Source organism: Phyllostomus hastatus, unplaced genomic scaffold (assembly GCF_019186645.2).
Source record: "Phyllostomus hastatus isolate PE091 unplaced genomic scaffold, TTU_PhHast_1.1 phas_contig_329, whole genome shotgun sequence".
NCBI classification, from domain to species: domain Eukaryota; kingdom Metazoa; phylum Chordata; class Mammalia; order Chiroptera; family Phyllostomidae; genus Phyllostomus; species Phyllostomus hastatus.
In genome coordinates this window covers 508,412-526,071 of record NW_025333854.1, presented here as the reverse complement: position 1 = coordinate 526,071, position 17,660 = coordinate 508,412, and the positions used below count along the sequence as shown (strand labels likewise).

Here is a 17,660-nt window from a genome sequence, read left to right as displayed (position 1 = left end):
CCCACACTGGTTCTCCGTGCGCCTGTTCATTGCGTGTCTGGCTTCTTCCCAGTGCCATCGCTCCAACTCCTCTTCGCCCGTGGACAGACTCAGTCAGCAGCCCCGGCTCACCAAGCTGACGCGGGCGCGCACGGACAAGAAGAGCGAGTTCCTGAAGGCCCTGAAACGGGACCGCGTGGAAGAGGAGCACGAGGACGGGAGCCGCGCCGGCTCCGAGAAGGTGACCGCCTCGCTCGCGGGCCTCGGGCTGCGCGTGGGCGCAGGCCTCAGTGGCTGTCTGCGCGGGGGCGGCGTTTCTCGCTCTGCGTTTCCTGTGCAAAAGGAAACCCAAAAAGTTCCTGTCCACACATGTTTCTTTCTCCCACGTCGCCTCCCTTCCTCTGGGGGTGCATTGCCTTTGCTGAGTAGATGTGCATCTTGGAGTCAGAGTCGTTGGGTGTCTGCTGCAGCCTCCGTCTGCGTCCTGTGAGAATGTCGGGTGTGATGGTTCTGAGTACCGCGTTTCTGCCTCATCGGCAGAGGTTAGCCAGGCTCTGTTCAAGTTTTTGACTGTGGTGTGCTCAACCCGTTCTTCTTCCACTCCCTGAAAACCAGGATGACGACCCGTTTAACCTGCATAACAGCAACAGTGCTCACCAGGAGAGGGACATAAACCGGAACTTCGATGAGCACGAGATCCCGCAGGAGAACGGCAACGCTGTGGTGGTTTCCCAGCAGGTCGTCCGCTCGTCCACCTGTCCTCAGACCGACGTGCTTTCAAGTTCACTTGAGGCAGAGCACAGGTTAGCACTCACCTTTGCTTTCTCCTGCACTTGCAAGGCCCAGGACTGGGTCCTGCAGGAATGTGGTGGTGTCTTTTTTAACGGCTTTCTGGAGCTGCAGCTCGCACACCGTGAGTCCCGTGCATCTCGCGCATGCAGGTGTGTGATTCTGCGATTCTGCCACTCAGAGTCACGCTGCGCTCACCACCGGGGACGTGCCGGCGCTTCCCTCGCTCCCAGGAGGAGCCCCGCGCCCATGCGCGGTTGTTCCTGGCTCTCCGCCTCTGTCGGAGGCAGGCCCGGGCTCCTTCCAGCAGCTGCAGACCTGCCTCGTCTGGTGTTCTGTGGGAGGGGACTCTTACGACACTTTGTCCTCCGTGTCTGGCTGCTGTCACTCAGCATGACGTTGCCCACGGCACCGATGCTCCAGCACAGGCACAGATTCCTTTGTTCCTTCTTGGCGCCTGGCGTGCACCGTGTGGCCCCCGTTCGTCGGCTGGGTGGTGGGTGGTGGGTGGTGTGCACACTCGGAGTGCCCTGGAGGGTGCTCCTGTGAGCGTGCGTGTGCACGTTTTTGCAGGGGCACATTTTTGTTCTGAGTGCACACCTATGAGTGGAGTTGCTGGAGCAGGTGCTCGCATTTTGAGAAACTGCCAAACTTACCACTCGTGTGAGTGCACACTTGATGTTTTCAGCAGCAATACGTGGACGTGCCCGTTTCTGCAGGTTTCTGCCAGTGCTTGTTACCACCTGTCTTTATCACAGCTGTCCTCGTGGAGGTGAAACGGTGTCTTTCGTGGTTTTTGATACGTATTTGCATAGTGACTAATAGTGTTGAGCATCTTTTCATGTGTACTTACGAGCATTTTGTATACCTTTGGAGAAATACCTGTTGAAATTCTTTGTCCATTTTTAAATTGCATTATTTGATCTCACTGGGTTATAAGTTGTTCCTTCTTTATTTTGGGTATAGGTTTTTTATATATGTATTTTGCAGGTTTTTTCTATTCTGTGAGTTGTCTATTCAGTTTTTAAATGGTGCCTTTTGAAATACAAAAACCTAATTTCCACAAAGTCCGTGTGATCACATTTTCTTCACCGCTTGTGCATGTTCCGTCTGTGTGGTGAGACGCGGGTCCCGATTCGTCCTTTTCCGTGTGGCTCTCCATCCAGGTGTCCCCAGATGTGGTTTGCTTTCTCATTGTGAACCTTCAAGGGCACTTTCTGCTCTGTCACTGTCATTTTACATATTTTATATAGTGCACTCGTAAGCGATTCAGTCTCCGAGTTGATGTATTCAAGTCTAGTGTAGACTTCTGTGGTTTTTTCCGTGATTTCACAGTTATAAGCAGGTGTTTCTGCAGAAGTGATTTACCTTCCTTGTGGTCTTGAAATAAGCCACATGGTTCAGTGTCATGATGTGAAGGGCTTGAGGGCTTTTGTTGTCTACTTACGTAACTGCGTTGCTCTGTGTAAAACTGGATTGTTTATCAACAGGACGTTCTTACCACCCTGTGGGGCTAGGTTCAGCGTGGGGCAGGACCCATTAACAGCCCAGTTGATTAATTGACTTGACTCTTCGTTGAATTTTAGTATAGTAGGGAACTGGGCTATTAACCTACTATAGAGCAATGCTTTAAAACCTTATTTTTAATTTTAACTTCGTTAAGAACCCCCGCTCTGTGAGGACAGAAATTTTGCCCCTTTCGCCCAGTGCTGTGTCTAGCACCGAGCGTTCACTGTGTGTGTCGGTGTGGCACACGAGTGGGGATGGAGCGGCCCCAGCACTGCCCGCCTGCTCTGCAAGAGTGCCCTGAGAGGGTGAGGCCCACTCAGACAGGGGCGCGGGGCGGTCGTGCTGAAGAGGGGCGTTGAGGGTTGTGTGCAGGGGCAGTGGGTGGGCGTCTTGACAAGAGTGGGGGGTCCTTTGTGGAATTAGAGATGACCTTGTTAAGGTGCAGTCCTGCTTGTGGGGAATGGGAGGCTCACGAGAGAATTTGTTTTGAAAGCTGCTCCAGAAACAGGTAACAGCCGCAGTCTCTGGGAATAAGGGAACCAAGGGAAAAAATGCACAGGTGGGAATCCCTGACTTTTGTTAACACTTGAAATAATTTGTTTCATTCCATTTGCATTGTTAGGTTCAGTTTCTCACAGTGAAACAGGTACGAGTAGTAGCAAAAGAAGTGAGATCGTCCTACCACTCTGGACTGGGGGGCAGCGGGCTGGAGCTGCCATCCCCCAGGGAGCGAAGCTAGAGAGGGAGGGCGGGCAGTTGCCCTGGAGAAGGGAGGAGAGGAGTAGTAATGGGCTCTGACTGACATTCTGGTGCAGAGGCAGCAGGGTCTGGTGAGCAAAAAACCAGAATTCTGTCTCCTCCGGCCTCAGGTGTGCAGATAATTTTACTTGCGTGATGTTGATGTCTTATCTGTGAAGCGTAGGAATAGTGTTAAGTTTTACTTGGGAGTCTCTGAGCACCAGTATTCTCTGGGGTTGCTTTAAAAATGTGGAAAAGTCTGCAAAGTGTAGCGAATGTGTGGCAGGCTCAAGTTGAGAGATAAATAGGTATAAATAGTAACAAATAAGACATGTCATTAAAGCACAGTAAGATCAGGATGAAATCTGAGGCCGCTGTGGCCAGGTGCTCAGGTTTGCCCGGCTCGGGGGAAGCGGTTGGGTCGCTGCTGGCCTTCTGTGCCGAAGGCGGAGGCGTTCTAAAGATGGGACGGCGAAGAGAAGGACGGTGCTGGTCGTTTTACACAGAAGCTGGTTGGCCTAAGGGACCGTGATGATGGAAACAGCCGTCTCTCTGCGGCTGTGGGACGCAGCTGCCCGCTCACATTAAGTTGCGTGTCGAGGGTGAGGACTGGCATGCACAAGAGGCAGTGTCCGTGGGTCAGTAAATTATGACATGCCAAACGGGTGACATAGCCCAACCCTTTCTTCTCAGCGGAGGAGACCTAACAGTCACCTGCAGTGGGATGGATGGTGGTGGCATTAGAGCAGATGAGGAAGTGAACCACATTTGCTTTGGTTACAGGGATTCAGCGCATTTGAGTTTCTAGCCCGGGGAAGCTCTGGCACCAGAAGTAAAGCCACTGAGCAGCCCGTTCTGGTCTTCGCTGAGACACTTCATTGGCCTTAATCCCACCTGTTCGTCCGTTTCCAGAAAGACATCCAGAGCGCGAACTCAGACCCTTCTCCGTGTGTTTTGGGGACTCGGTGCACAGCGGGTTGCAGTGTCTTGCACTGACATGGGTGGAGTTGTCTTTCAGGGTGCAGCTCTAACTGTGCCGACCCCTCCCTCTCCCCCAGGCTGCTGAAGGAGATGGGCTGGCAAGAAGACAGCGAGAATGACGAGACCTGCGCCCCCCTGACTGAGGACGAGATGCGGGAGTTCCGGGCCATCAGCGAGCAGGTGAGCAGGCCCGAGTGGGCCTGTCCTCCGTCGGCGCAGCGGGCTCTCGCGGAGCGTCTTGGGGAGGGCGGGGCTGAGCCACCCAGTTTCCGGTAGGAACTTGCTGGACGTCGCGTCATGGGCCAGAATTGCTTTAATGTCTCCGTAGTTTTCTCTTAGAAAGAGGATTAGGAAATGTTTACTAGTGTCAGAAAGTTGATATGGTTTTCCAAGTTCATTACGGTTTTTTTAATGTGGTCTCACAGAAGTGATTTCCCTAAATGGACATGTTAAACGTTTACACTTTGAAGTGTTTTTAATTAAATCTTGAGGAAATTAGTTAGTAGTCACTTGATAATAAAATGCAGATGGTCACACCAACTAGAAAATTTAAGGATGAATTCAATGTTTTTTTCTCAGCATTTAAAACTTTGTGGCACAAAACACAGAACGTGAGCTTTTCCACTTAGCCACTTTTAAATGTACAGGTCCTTGGCGTTGAGCGTGGTCACACAGTTGTGCAGCCATGCCCCCCCGAGGTCTTTGCTCTGTGAACAGCGGAAACCCTCCCCGTTAACCCACAGCGCTTCACCACAGCCCCGCCAGCGCCAGGGGTCCCCTGGTCTGCCTTCTGTCTCGCAGCTGCCCCAGGGACCGCACTTGGGTGGAATCCTGCAGTGGTTGTCCTTGGGTGACTGGCTTGTGTCACTTGGGGTCGTCACCCACGGAGCAGGTGTCAGGGTTCCTTTTCAAGGCTGAATAATAGTCTTGTGTGCGTGTCCTGCTCTCTGTGCATTCATCTACGGTGGGCACACTTGGGTTGCTTCCACCCTTGGCTGTTGTGAGTAATGGTGCTGTGAACGTGGGTGTGCACAGACCTCGAGTTCCTGGTCTCAGCTCTTCAGGAGGTGCACCCAGACGTGGGATAGCCAGCTTCTGCACACTCGTGTGTGCGCCTGTGAGGGGCCGCCCCCACTGTGTTTCTCCAGTGGCTGCACCTGCTCCATCCCCATGGTGGGTGTGCTCAGGGCCTCTGTACGGATGGACGGACCTGGGGGGTGAGAGGTGGTGTCTCATTTTTCTTTCTCTTTTTTCAAAATATATTTTATTGATTATGCCATTACAGTTCGCATTTTTTCTCCGCTTTATTCCCTCCTACCCTTTCCCCCTCCCACCAGCATTTCCCTTCCCCTCCTCCCTTTAGTTCTTGTCCATGGGTTGTACACAGAAGCTCTTTGGCTTCTCCATTTCCCGTACTATTCTTAACCTCCCCCTGTCTGTCTTGTGCCTACCATTTATGCTTCTTATTCCCTGTACCTTGTCCCCCCCTCTCCTCCTCCCACTCCCCTGTTGCTAACCCTTCGTGTGATGTCCATTTTTGTGATTCTATTCCTGTTCTAGTTGTTTGCCTAGTTTGTTGTTTTTTTTTAGGTTCAGTTGATAGTTGTGAGTTTGTTGTCATTTTACTGTTCATAGTTTTGATCATCTTCTTTTTCTTAGCTAAGTCCCTTTAACATTTTATATAATAAGGACTTGGTGGTGACGAACTGCTTTAACTTGACCTTATCTGGGAAACACTTTATCTGCCCTTCTGTTATAAATAATAGCTTTGCTGTAGAGAGTAATCTTGGATGTAGGTCCTTGCCTTTCATGACTTCAAATACTTTCCAGCTCCTTCTTGCCTGCAAGGTTTCTTTTGTGAAATCAGCTGACAGTCTGATGGGAACTCCTTTGTAGGTAGCTATCTCCTTTTCTCTTGCTGCTTTTAAGATTCTCTCCTCTTTAATCTTGGCTAATGTAATTATGATATGCCTTGGTGTGTGCTTCCTTGCGTCCAACTTCTTTGGGACTCTCTGAGTGTCCTGGACTTCCTGGAAGTCTATTTCCTTTGCCAGATTGGGGAAGTTCTCTGTCATTATTTGTTCAAATCAGTTTTCAATTTCTTGTTCTTCCTCTTTTTCTTCTGGCACCCCTATGATTCGGGTGTTAATGTTTAAACTTGTCCCAGAGGGTCCTAAGCCTCTCCTTGTTTTTTTTGAATTCTTGTTTCTTCATGCTGTTCTGGTTGAATGTTTATTTCTTCCTTCTGCTCCAAACTGCTGATTTGAGTTCTGGTTTCCTTCCCGTCTCTGTTGGTTCCCTGTACATTTTCCTTTATTTCATTTACTATAGCCTTCACCTTTTCCTCTATTTGTGACCGTACTCAACCAATCCTTTGAGCATCCTGATCACCAGTGTTTTGAACTGTGCATCTGATAGGTGGGCTATGTCTTTGTTGCTTAGTTGTGTTTTTTTCTGGAGCTTTGATCTGTTCTTTCATTTGGGCCGGAATTTTCTTTGTCTCAGCATGCCTGGTACGTAGTGAGGGGCAGAGACTTGGGTGTTCACCAGGGCGGGGCAGCCCACCCGGCTGCCTGGTGATGCCATGTGTGGGGGAGGGGTCCAGGAGGGAACAGTGCTGCTTGCTGGCTCTTGACGGCTTTCAGTCACTTCCCCCCACTACGCACAAGCAAGTTGGGCCCTTGTGGTGCTGATTCCTGAGTGGGTGGGTTTGTGTATGTTCTGTGACCCTGTGGGTCTCTCCTCGAACTTGCCTGTGAGGCTGTGAGTTTTGTCCCCACGCCACAACCCCCACGGGCGGTTTCAGTCACAGGTTTGGAGGCTTTATTTTCTTGCCTGGAAGCCTGGGTTGTGTGGTCCGTCTCGCTCCCCAGCTGTTCCTCCCGGTTTATCTGCACAGGATTGTGGGACCGCCCTGCCGAGAGTCCTCTGCACCCCAGCTGCCGGTCGGTCTCTGCCCCTCCTGCCGGTCTAGATGAATGTTTAACTCCTCGGTTGTCGGACTTGCATACAGTTCGATTTTCTGGCAGCTTGGGTGTTTTTTGTTTCTAAATTGCTGTTCTCCTTTTGTTGTGCGAGGAGGCACAGTGTGTCTGCCTGCGCCTCTGTCTTGGCTGGAAGTTGGTGTGTCGTTTTTCTAGAGATGGTGCGTTTCCCTGCTGGTTGGTGACACTGAGCAGCTTTCCCTGTGCTGCTTGTCTGTCTGTGTGTTGTCTCTGCAGAAGTGTCTGTTCACGCCCTTTGCCTGTTGTTAAACTGGGCTTTGTTGTCGCTGAGTTGTGTCACTTCGTGTGTTCTGCATGGTCATCTGTCACCAGACAATCGGTCTGTAAGTATTTTCTCCCGCTCTGCAGGTCTCCTTTCCACTGTGGTGTCCTCTGCTGCAGAGAAGTTTTACATCTGGATGCAGTCCAGGACACTAGTTTTCTTTGCTTGCCTGTGGTGGTGATGTCGTGCTGAAGAAATCCTCCCCAGACCCAGTGGCGTGGAGCTTTCCCTGTGATTTCTCCCGAGTGCTCCACAGCTTTAGTTCAGTTCAGATCTTTGGTCCATTTTGAATTGACTTCCGTACGAGGCGTGAGTTAAGGGGCTGCCCTCGTTCTTGCGCGTCGGTCGCCGTCTCCCCCTCCGTTGGTCGGACCCTGTGCTTTCCTGCAGACAGGGGTCTCGGCCCCCCCGTGGAGACCGCTGGCCTGTGTGTGCCAGGGCCCGTTTCCAGGGTCCAGAGCGTGAGTGTTAGGTTGCTGTCTCGCCGTTTGGATGCCGAGGTTCTGCAGGGTTTAGGATCAGGGTTGTGAGGCGCCCACTTTGTCTCCCAGAGACTGTTGTGGCCTCGGGGGGCCTTGATGACGTAGGCATTTTAGGGTGGTGGGTTTTGATTTTTCCCAAAATGACCTTTGGGATTTGGGTAGGGGTTGCGTGGAATCCTGATCGCTTTGAGCGGTGCGCACATCTGCACAGTATTGAGTCTCCTAATCCGTGAGTACGGGCTCCTTTTGCAGTTACTGGTGTTTTCTTCGTGAAGTTCATTAGGAAGGAGGAGACTTTTATCTCCTTGGCTGAGTTTATTCCTTGTACTCATTACTAATGTTATTCTTTTAACTGCTATTGTAAGTACAATTGTTTCCTTAATTTCTTTTCGGACTGTTTGTTACAAAAATGCAACTGATTTTTGTGTCTATCTTTGCTGTATTTAGTGGTCAGTTATTTGGGGTCTTCTACATACAAGGTCATGGTTTTAATCATAATTGTAATTTTACTTGTATTTCAGTTTCACGTTTCCTTCTTTCTAGTTAAATTTAACTTTTCATTCAGACGTTCTTAGCAAACCGTGTTGCTTTTTGCAGAACAGAACAGTTATGTGGCTGATGGTTGCTAATGGCTTCGAAGATTTTTTGTCATATTTATTGTATAATTTCCCTACAAAAATTCACTGTCAGCACAGAGCTGCGTGAGTGCTGACAAACGTAGATGTACAGTCACAAGCCTCATAGCAGCTGGCCAGCGGTGGGTGGTGTGCGCGGGGTGTGGGGGGGTCCTGTCAGACTCCGATGGAGCCGAGTGTCCCGACGAAACGGAGGGACGAGGTTCAGGAGGGTTTTCTCGGAGGGGGCCAGGGCCTGCGGGGCTGGGCGGGAGGCCCCCGTCCCCCTGTGGCACCTCTGGGCCGAGCGCACAGCCGGCGGCCCCCGTTAGCCCCCTTCCGGCCTGTGTCAGCCCCGAGGAGCTGCCCCCTCAGCCCTGCAGGTTCGGGGGCGCGGCGGTTTCCCAGACCCGCCCGAGGGTCTTCAAGCATGTTGCCGCACGACCTCTGGTGGGGCCCTGGGCCCCTGGGCCCCGTGCGAGGACATGGGGCCACTGGAGTGACCGAGACGGGGGCGACCCTGGGACAGGTGCCTGCAGCACGCAGCAGAGGAACGTGCTGCGCAGAGCTGCGCCCTGGCGCGGCGGGCCAGCCCGCAGAGCCCGCAGCGGCCACACCACCCCGGGGGGTGACGCGCTCTGCCCCGTCTGCACAGTGACGGGGTCGCCTCCCCACTGACGTGTGGCTGTGTACGGGTGTGGGCCACTGTCCTGGGCAGTGTCCCAGCGTCCCCTCGAGGTCGCCCCCTCCCTGCCCAGCTCCAGCCCCGAGCCCCCCCCGCCCCCCCGCTCTCTGCGCCTGCAGTGTTGCCTTCCCACACAGTCGTAACAACCGGACCCCCGCACTCTGGGCATCAGATCAGCTGTTCTCACGCTTCCGGGTGTCACTCTTGTTGGCTGAGTCGTGTGGCCCGTCGAATGCAGGTACCAGTGTGTCTGTTGGAAGGTTTGCTTGGACCGTGAAGAAAGGGCCCGAGAGGTGTTCCCATGAGGGGGCACCATTCCCATGAGGGGGGTTTCAAGGAGAGCGTCCTGTTGTCGGGACAGGGTGACGGGCTTGACGTCCTGGGGCGCCCGGGACGGCAGCTGGGACCCTCCTGGCAGGGCAACGACGAGCCGACAGACACGCGTTGTGCCGGGAAGCAGTGGCGTGCACGTCCGTCTGTTTTCCTGGCCGGTGACAAAGACATGGACACAGTGACTTTAGTGACGGCATCATCTGACATTGAGGGTTTTGAAGAATCACTGGGGTCTGGTGCGGTTTGTGAAAGGGTCTGCAGGACGGCAGGAGTAACGTTCACGAGTGACGCGGCGGTAAATAAGTAACACACGAGTGGACTCTGTTTGTTGCTCCCACTCGCGCACGTCCACTGCCTCTGCCCGCCCCGTGGACTGTCTCTGGGGACCGCAGAGCCCGGGTCCAGGTCAGCATGCGCTCACTGCGCGCTCACCCCACGCCACGCGCTGCAGAGCTCACAGGGAAGGGCCCTTCCTGGGCTCCCAGCTCGGGCGCAGGAGGCCCCGAGGGCTGGTCGGGGTCGGGACACGGCCGTCGCGTGTGCACGGGGAGGAGGAGGCGGCTCGGTGGGTGTGCAGTGCCCACCGGGAGTCGGGGGGATGGCTGGGAGTGCACTGCGGCGGTTCGGTGGGGACGAGCGGGGACTTCACGTAGAGAAGCGACGGTGAGGGGTGACCCTGATGGGAGCAGGGTCTGGGCTCGACTCAGCAGGGCTTTGAAGTCCCGGCCCGAGGGCTGGGACCCCGTCATCAACAGGGATGCAGAGGAGCGCGCCACTGAGTTCGGTGTTCTGGGGACGCCGCGGGCATTTGGGGAAGTCAGAGGTGGGGATTCGGGTGCGGTCTTCACGCAGTCCTCCTCAGGTGCTTCCAGGCTTTGGGGAGAGTGGGCGGCGGGCTGCGCGCCACGGGACGCAAGGCTGGCACTTCGGGGGCGGGGAAGACGCACCTTTGAGGGAGGGACACAGGTGGGTTTCCCGGGCGTCCCGCCGAGAGCAGCAGCAGGGTGCACAGGTGGCTTCTGTTCCTGAGGACCGCGAGGTGGCGGTGGGTCGGAGTGAAAGGAGGTGCCTGCGCTGTGGGATGGAGGCAGGAAGGGCGTCTGCGGTGGAGCACGGGGGCTTGGGTCCGGTGGGGAGCAGGGAAGCGAGGCGCAGCGCCCCGGGCCGGCAGTGTCTGGTTCCCGAGGGCTGCGGCGGCCAGAGACCGGCTGTGGTGGGAGGGACCCCTCTGCCTTCAGCCTCACCCCGGGCCCCAAGACTCAGGGTGCTCTCCGGGCGGCCACGTCTGGGAACAGTCCCAGACGCTAGCGCGCTGTGGTAGCTGGGTTGGGTCTGACAGGGGTTGTATTTGGAGATGTTGATGAAAATTACGAGAACGTCAAGCATCTTTATGATAAAAATTTTAAAGGCTGAATTAGTAGATTGCACATTATTATTATTATTATTATTATTATTATTATTATTAATCTAACTTTGTGTTTTTTTCAGTGGTTTCTGTTTTGGGTCAGTCCCTGCCCCCATAGGTGATCTTTGGACCCAGTTTTTATCACCATCATTAATCCTAGTTTTAACGTTCCATTTTCAGAAACAGGAACTTTTTTCCCCAGTGTCTTCATCTCGTGGTCAAGCAGAGGGCCCTGCCTGATGCTGGTTGTGCGTGCCGCCGCCGCGCCCTGGGCAGGTTGTGCCCTGTGTGTGCTGCTGAGCGTGAGCCACGCGGACGGCGAGGGCGCGGCGGCCCGGGCCGGTCCGGCGGGAGAGTGACAGCTGGGGCCAAGCGGTTGCCGGTCCCGTCTGGGCAGCCTCTGGGGGCAGTTGTGACCATTCTCCCCGCGGCCGGGCGGGTCACAGCTCGGCCTTCCCGAGGGCAGCGGCTCCTACCCCAAGAGGCTTTGTCCGGCCACCTGGACCGACCGCCTGCGTCGGGCTAGGGTTTGTGTCAGACTAGGGTTCCAGGGGTGGTGGCGTCACCTGTGCACTTCTAGGGTCAGACGCAGTTTTATTGCCCTTATTGTGCGCATGGTTCCATTTAACTCCAGTGTTCTTCGTTTGATGGTAACTCTTGGAGATTAGTTTATTTAATTTTGTACTTTTGACTTTTTTTTAGTTACGGAAAAATGGTCTGAGGAAAAACGGCATTTTGAAGAACGGCCTGATCTGTGACTTCAAGTTCGGGCCCTGGAAGAACTGCACCTTCAGGCCCACGATCGAGAACGAGGACTCGGAGACGAGCAGCAGCGACACGTCGGACGACGACGACGTGTGAGCCGTGGCTCCGCCGGCCCGCGCGCCTCTCCCGTGGCGTGGGCGGGGCACGGCTGGAGAGCTGTACCTTGCGTAGTGAGACACCCCAGTAGAAGACAACTTGGGGGGGGACTTCGGCACGAAGGAGCCAGGAGCGCCGTGTTGGGCTGTGTCGGGCGTGACTCTCTGTGCGTGGGTGTCGTGGGAACGCGGACTCCGGCCGACCCGGCACCGGCCCCTCCATCACTGCAGCATTTCTCTGACTAGCAATGTGACGATGTAACAGATGAGGTTTTCTCATTTAATAATAAAAAATTGTGTAATGTTTTGCAAAGCTTCTGTCTTAAAATGTCCAGGTCTTAAGAAACAAAGGCAGCTTGCACTGCTTTGCTCGCAGAGCCGTGTCTTTCCCGTGCCGTGGAAAACCCTCGGACCCGCCCTGTGCGCCCCCCGCCCCCAAAGGACACTGCAGCATGTCGGCCGACGCCGGAGCGGAGCGCACCGGCGCGGGGACCGCGGGCCCGGCTGTCGCGCGAGTCGCCCCTGTCAGCGTGCACTCTGCTCTCCAGCCTCCGCAGTTCGGGAACTGTCACGGGGGCCTGGCCACGCGCTCTTCCCGGGGGGGCGAGGCGACTCGCCGGAGCTCTCTGGCTGTGCTGGCAGACCGGGGTTTTCAGAGGTGATGCAGAGAGTGTTGTGGGAAGACTTATTTTGATAAATTATTACACGTGCAGACAACTGGCCACACTGACTGGATCTGTCCACAACATGGAAAATAAACTGGATTTTCAGAGTGCTGTCGTTCTCTGTGGTGTTCACGCTGTCGGTCTCTGCACAGTGCGCCTCGCTCACCGGGCGAAACGCGGTCACAGTTCGTTCGAGGCGGCGGGCACTTTCGGAGTTGAGAAAAAAAGGGTTGGAAAGGAGCCTTTTTATCGGGCAGTAGCATGCTCTCACACGCCTGTTAATTGAACGGAGGTCACACAGCTATTTTCATTTGCACATTAATGTTAGAGTCATTTCTGTTTCACTGCTCGCCGGAAGGGGAGTTTGTCTCTGCACTTATTTGTATTCTGGGTTTGGGGCTTTGTCCACCCACACCTGCTTCAGGGCCCCACTCCTGTGTTCACGTGCGCTCTAACTGTGGAGGGCGTCACCTCAGAGCAGAAACGTTCTAGGTTTTTGTCCCGTTGACCTAATTGCCAGTTTAAAAAAAACAAAACCAAAAAACGATGTTCTCAGAAGGCCCCTGAGTTTGACATCCTCTGTAGACTACCCCGTTTTTGCGAGAGGCCGGAATCACCTGTCTGCCCTGAGTGCCAGCGACAGGGAGAGTGCGGCCAGTCCCGGCCCCGGGGGCCGCGCTGGGCGAGCCACCGCGTCCCAGTGCTGACCACGCCGCCCGCGGTGCCTGCGCAGCACGCCTTGAGCCCGTCCCGCCTCGGGAGTGGGCGGGGCGCCCGCCACCGCAGGGCCTCCAGGGCGCTGCCACAGCGCCGTTCGTGCCGTGGGCCCCTCAGGTGCCGATTGTATTCGTCTAACACATTTAAGACCAGCCTACCCGACCAGCTTTCAGGCAAGATTTCGTAGTTTTTTACGTTATTCCTCTTGCCTTCTGCCTCGTAGTCAGATGTGTCTTTTTCTCCCTGATGCCCATCTCTTGGCAGCTAAGGGATTAATTACCTCGTGTGTTCGTGCCCTGTGCCGTGTGATGTGTGTTCCGTCCGTGGGCGCGGCGCACGCGGTGTTGGGCACTCCCTCCACGCGAGAGGGGCGCACGGGGTCCGGCTGCGGGGGGAGGGGCGGGGCGGGGGGTGGGGCCATTCAGGCTCGGCGTAGTTTCCGTTGGGGCCGTGTTGCTGGAGAGCAAGCCCCCCGAGTCCGGGAACTAGTTACATGTGCGTTGAGCGTGGGAATGCCCGACTCCAAGACGGGCCACAACGTCTGCACAGAGCACTGCGGGCTGCGCTCACGTCCGTCTCCTTGCAGCGGTGCGCTTCTTACGGAGCGCTGGGCCGAGGCCTAGGGGACGCGTTTGAAGCGGGTAGTTGGGCCAGCTCGGACCTGGAACTGGACGCAAGGCTGCGGTCCGGGCCGGGGCCGCCCGTCACCTCGGCGGGGTTCCCTTGCTCCGCGGTCCTTCCCTCTCAAGGACGTGCCCGCCCGTGGCGCTGCTGCTGCTGCCGCTTTTCGATGGTGGAGTGCGTGAGCAAAACCCACGGCGACAGGCTTGCAATAGCTTTTCCAAAGTTGTGTTTTAGCCATTTATTACTAAGGATTAGAATACTGTTTTCATAAACAATTCCTATTAAAGTTGAAATCAGCATAGAAATGTTAACAGTAATCAATCGGTTTCATAATACCAGATTTAATTCTATTAATAACAGCCGACACGAGGGAGGGCTGTGCGCACGCCCCTCCTGGGCTGGTCAGGGCTGGCGGGAAGAGACCGCGTGGCACTGACCCTGGCCCCGGGAGCCGGGTGGAGGGCGCCCCTCCACAGGAGCCTCGGGTGCTCGGCTCACAAGACCCCACCGTCCTGGCTGGGGGCGGGGCGGGCCCCGACCAGGATAATGCGTCTGGGCCAGGACGCGCGGAGGACGGGCCAGGACGGAGGACGCGTGGAGATGACCGCGTCTGGGAGTTTGTGCCCGAACACGATCAGTGTGACTCACCAGTACCCGCTGTGTCTGCACCTGCCCGAGTCCCACGGTGAAGGCCGCGGGACGAGGGTCCGCGCGGCCGGGGCCGTGCTGGGAGGACCGAGAACGGAGGGACACACCCTGGGCGGGAACACGGGCGCCTTGTGGGGTCACCAGGCTGCAGCCGAGTGTGCCGGGCACAGGGCGAGCGCAGGCCGGCCCGAGGCTTCCGCGGATGGAGAAGGGCCGCTCGCCGAGGCGCCAGGCAGAGGGGACGCGCCCCAGGTTTCTGGGCCCGGGAGGACTTCCGGTCCAGGGGAGACGGGGTGCGGGAGGCGGAGGAGCCCGGCCGCGGTTGCCCTGCCGACCACGCCGCGGTTCTCCCCTGCGAGGAGGCGCGGGGAGCGCCGAAGAAGACGGCAAATCTGGGGCGCGCGGGCTCGGCAGGTCTTCTGTCGGCCACGGAAGTCTCTTCAGCATCGAGGGTCGTGCCAGGGTTGCTCAGAGCTGCGGGCTGGGGGGCTGGGAAGGCCTGCCCAGGCGCGACCCCAGCAGAGGGTGAGCGACAGAGGGGCAGACCGTTCCTGGCAGCTGGGGCAGGGGGGCCGGCAGGGTGGCCTCCCCGAAGATCTTCCCTTCCTCTTCCCCCTGTTCACAGGGACGCACGCTGGAAAGGGCTGGGCGATGTCCGCGCAGTTGCGTGTTGGTGACGCCGACCAGGAGACCCGCAGAGGCGGGGGCACGGCCCTGCCTCGACAATCGGGGTCTGTGTGCCAAGTATCCGAGTCGCTGTGAGTCCAGGGGTTTTGTTTAGACAGCTCGGCACATTCTCGTTACCTGGAAATCCGTCTAAAAATGCTCCTTGAATAGGTGCTTTTGGCATTTCTAAAAATGTATCGAGCCCTGGCTTGTGTGGCTCAGTGGATTGAGCGCGGGTCTGGGAACCGAGGGATCGCCGGTTCGATTCCCAGTCAGGGCACAGGCCTGGGTTGTGGGCCAGGTTGCCCAGTAGGGGGTGGGCGAGAGGCAACCACACATGGATGTTTTTCTCTTTTTTCTCCCTCCCTTCCCCCCTAAAATAAAATCTTTAAAAAAGTTAAAATGTATGGAATTTATGGGCAAAGCATGTTCAGACTCTTTGGGCCTCAAGCACTTGTCTGGTTTCTCTCACGGTGGAGGGATGACTGGCTAAGGAGTGTTCTCCACGGCCACGCAGGGCCACTACCAACGATATTTAAAATAAACACCCCGGCTTTGGAGGACTCCGCCCAAAGGGTAGCTCCAGAAAGTGCTCCGAGACCTGGCAACGCCACGGAAGGCTCCCACGGGGCACCTCCCCTGCCGGGTGCCACGCTGCCCGTGGGCGGGTCTGCAGGGAACGGCGGTCATTCGGGCAGTCCAGCTCCGTGCGCTTGTTTGAAAAGTGAGAACCGCACTTCCCCGTCTCACGTGACTTCGGTGAAAAAGTTCTGGAGCTCGACTGGTGGCTGGGAGCCGTGACTGTGGATTCGGTGGACGAGCGTTCTGCCGACGCTGGCGTCCGGGACAGACAGGCGCTCAGGCGGGTCTTGGGCCGTGGGGGGAGTTCAGAAAAAGGCTGATTCCCTCGCGTTCTCGGCGCAGCCTTGGTGGCCGGCCCTCCCTGGCCCCCGGCCTCGTTGGACTTGACTCAACAGCAAAGGCCTGTGGGTCAGTGGCTCCCAGCCCGGGTGTCTGGGCCGGCCTTCTGGCCAGGCTGCCCCGAGCCAGAGCAGTGCGTGCGAGGGTCCCCGGAGAGACAGCTCGCAGGGCGCAGGGCGGGGGCTGGTGGTGTTGGAGCGGCCCTTGGGAAGCCCTGGGGGCGGGGGTCGATTAGGTGGTGCTGGGGTCCTCACCGATGCCAGCGTGCTGAAAGACGAGTGCTCTCTTCCTGCAGCTCTAGGAGACTGACTCTCGGGTTAGTGACCCCCGGACGCCACCAGCTAGTCTGAGCAGGAGCTGACCTTGAACACCAGCTTCCGATCTCCCGGTCAGGGCACTTCCTGCCTCGCTGGGCGTCTCAGTGCAGCCGCCCAGGCCACGGAGCAGCGGCGTCCCAGTGCGAGGGTGTGGCTCACCGGTGGGGGCTGGGGATGGTTTCCATAGATACCGTGAGGGGCTTCTTGCCTCGGGGACAGTCTCCGCCCCGTGACTGTCACTGGCCCTTCGGACTGAGGTTTTACAGTCTTAAGAAGATGAAGTTTGTGAACTCATGCTCAAGAGTTGTCATAATTTAGCCCTGGCTGGCGTAGCTCAGTGGATGGAGCTCGGGCTGTGAACCAAAGCATCGCAGGTTCGATTCCCAGTCAGGGCACACGCCTGGGTTGCAGGCCACGGCCCCCAGCAACCGCACATTGATGTTTCTCTCTCTCTCCCCCCCCTTCCCTCTCTGAAAATAAATAAATAAAATCTTAAAAAAAAAAGAGTTGTCATTATTTTTCGTCAGCAACTTCAGCTGGATGTCCCTGCTCGGCGTGACTTCCCGCTGCCCGTGAGTGACCTGCGCCGGGCTGCTCAGCCGCGTGTGTCCCGTCGCAGCGCGTGGAGCAGGAGAGACGCCCAGGACCCCGGCCACGCTCGCTCCTCCCCGGGCCGACGACCGTGTTCCTGGGGAGGCCGTGCTCCCCTCCGCCGTCTGGACCTGGGGGCGAGAAATCAGCGTCACCCGCGCGCTCCGGCCGCGGCGGTCCCTGTGGGTGCGCGGTGAGTGTGGGCGAGCGCGCACGGCGAGGAGGAGTCCTCCGGCAACCAGAGGGGCCGAGGCCGTGGGAGCGCGCGCAGCCGCGGGCGCAGCGCGTGCGGAGTCACCATCCCTCGCTGCGGCGGGCGCGGCTCCGGAGATGAGCCGTGAGCCCGGGCTCCGTGTTTGCGCCGCGTTTTCATTCGACGGGTGACTGGGGCGTCTCGCCAGCGATTCCCCCGTGGAGCGTCCGGCTTCCCGAGCGTCCGCCCACCGGGGCGGGACAGGAGCCTGAGGACGCCCTCGCTGCGGGGTGCGGGGTCGGGAGAGCCGACACGAACGCGGTTTGGCTTTCGCGCGCCCGCTGCACCGACGCTGGAAACGTGCGAGGGGCTCCCCCCGGCTGTCCCCCGAGGGCCCAGGTCCCGGTGGTGGCGCAGCGGGGAGCCCGGGCGCCCTGACCGTCCCGCAGGGGCTCAGGGGGACCTCCCGGGCCGTCCTCGGTCCGGGTTCCAGCAGCCGCGGTCCCTCTGGGGCCCTCTCGGGGCAAGGACACCCCCCCGCGGCCCGTCCTTTCCTCCCGGGAGGGCGCGCACTGCGTCAGCGCCCCGCCCCGCCCCCCGCCCCGCCCCCCCAGCAGGCTGCGGCCGTCACGTGTCACTCCCTTGAAGTCACCGCCGCAGGTTCCGGGCGGACCGC

General features: G+C 57.3%; 1 protein-coding gene across 2 annotated transcripts in view; it reads left to right on the top strand.

Moving 5' to 3' along the window:
* Positions 1-12,415, top strand: part of GPBP1 (GC-rich promoter binding protein 1) — a 57,433-nt gene extending 45,018 nt beyond the window's left edge. For both annotated transcript variants that reach the window (XM_045839892.1, XM_045839893.1), the window contains 4 exons: positions 53-220; positions 595-782; positions 4,074-4,176; positions 11,485-12,415. In XM_045839892.1, coding sequence (XP_045695848.1) covers positions 53-220; positions 595-782; positions 4,074-4,176; positions 11,485-11,643 — 618 coding nt within the window. In that variant the 3' untranslated portion in view covers positions 11,644-12,415. The remainder of the gene's footprint in view (positions 1-52; positions 221-594; positions 783-4,073; positions 4,177-11,484) is intronic.
* The last annotated feature ends 5,245 nt before the right edge of the window (positions 12,416-17,660 follow it).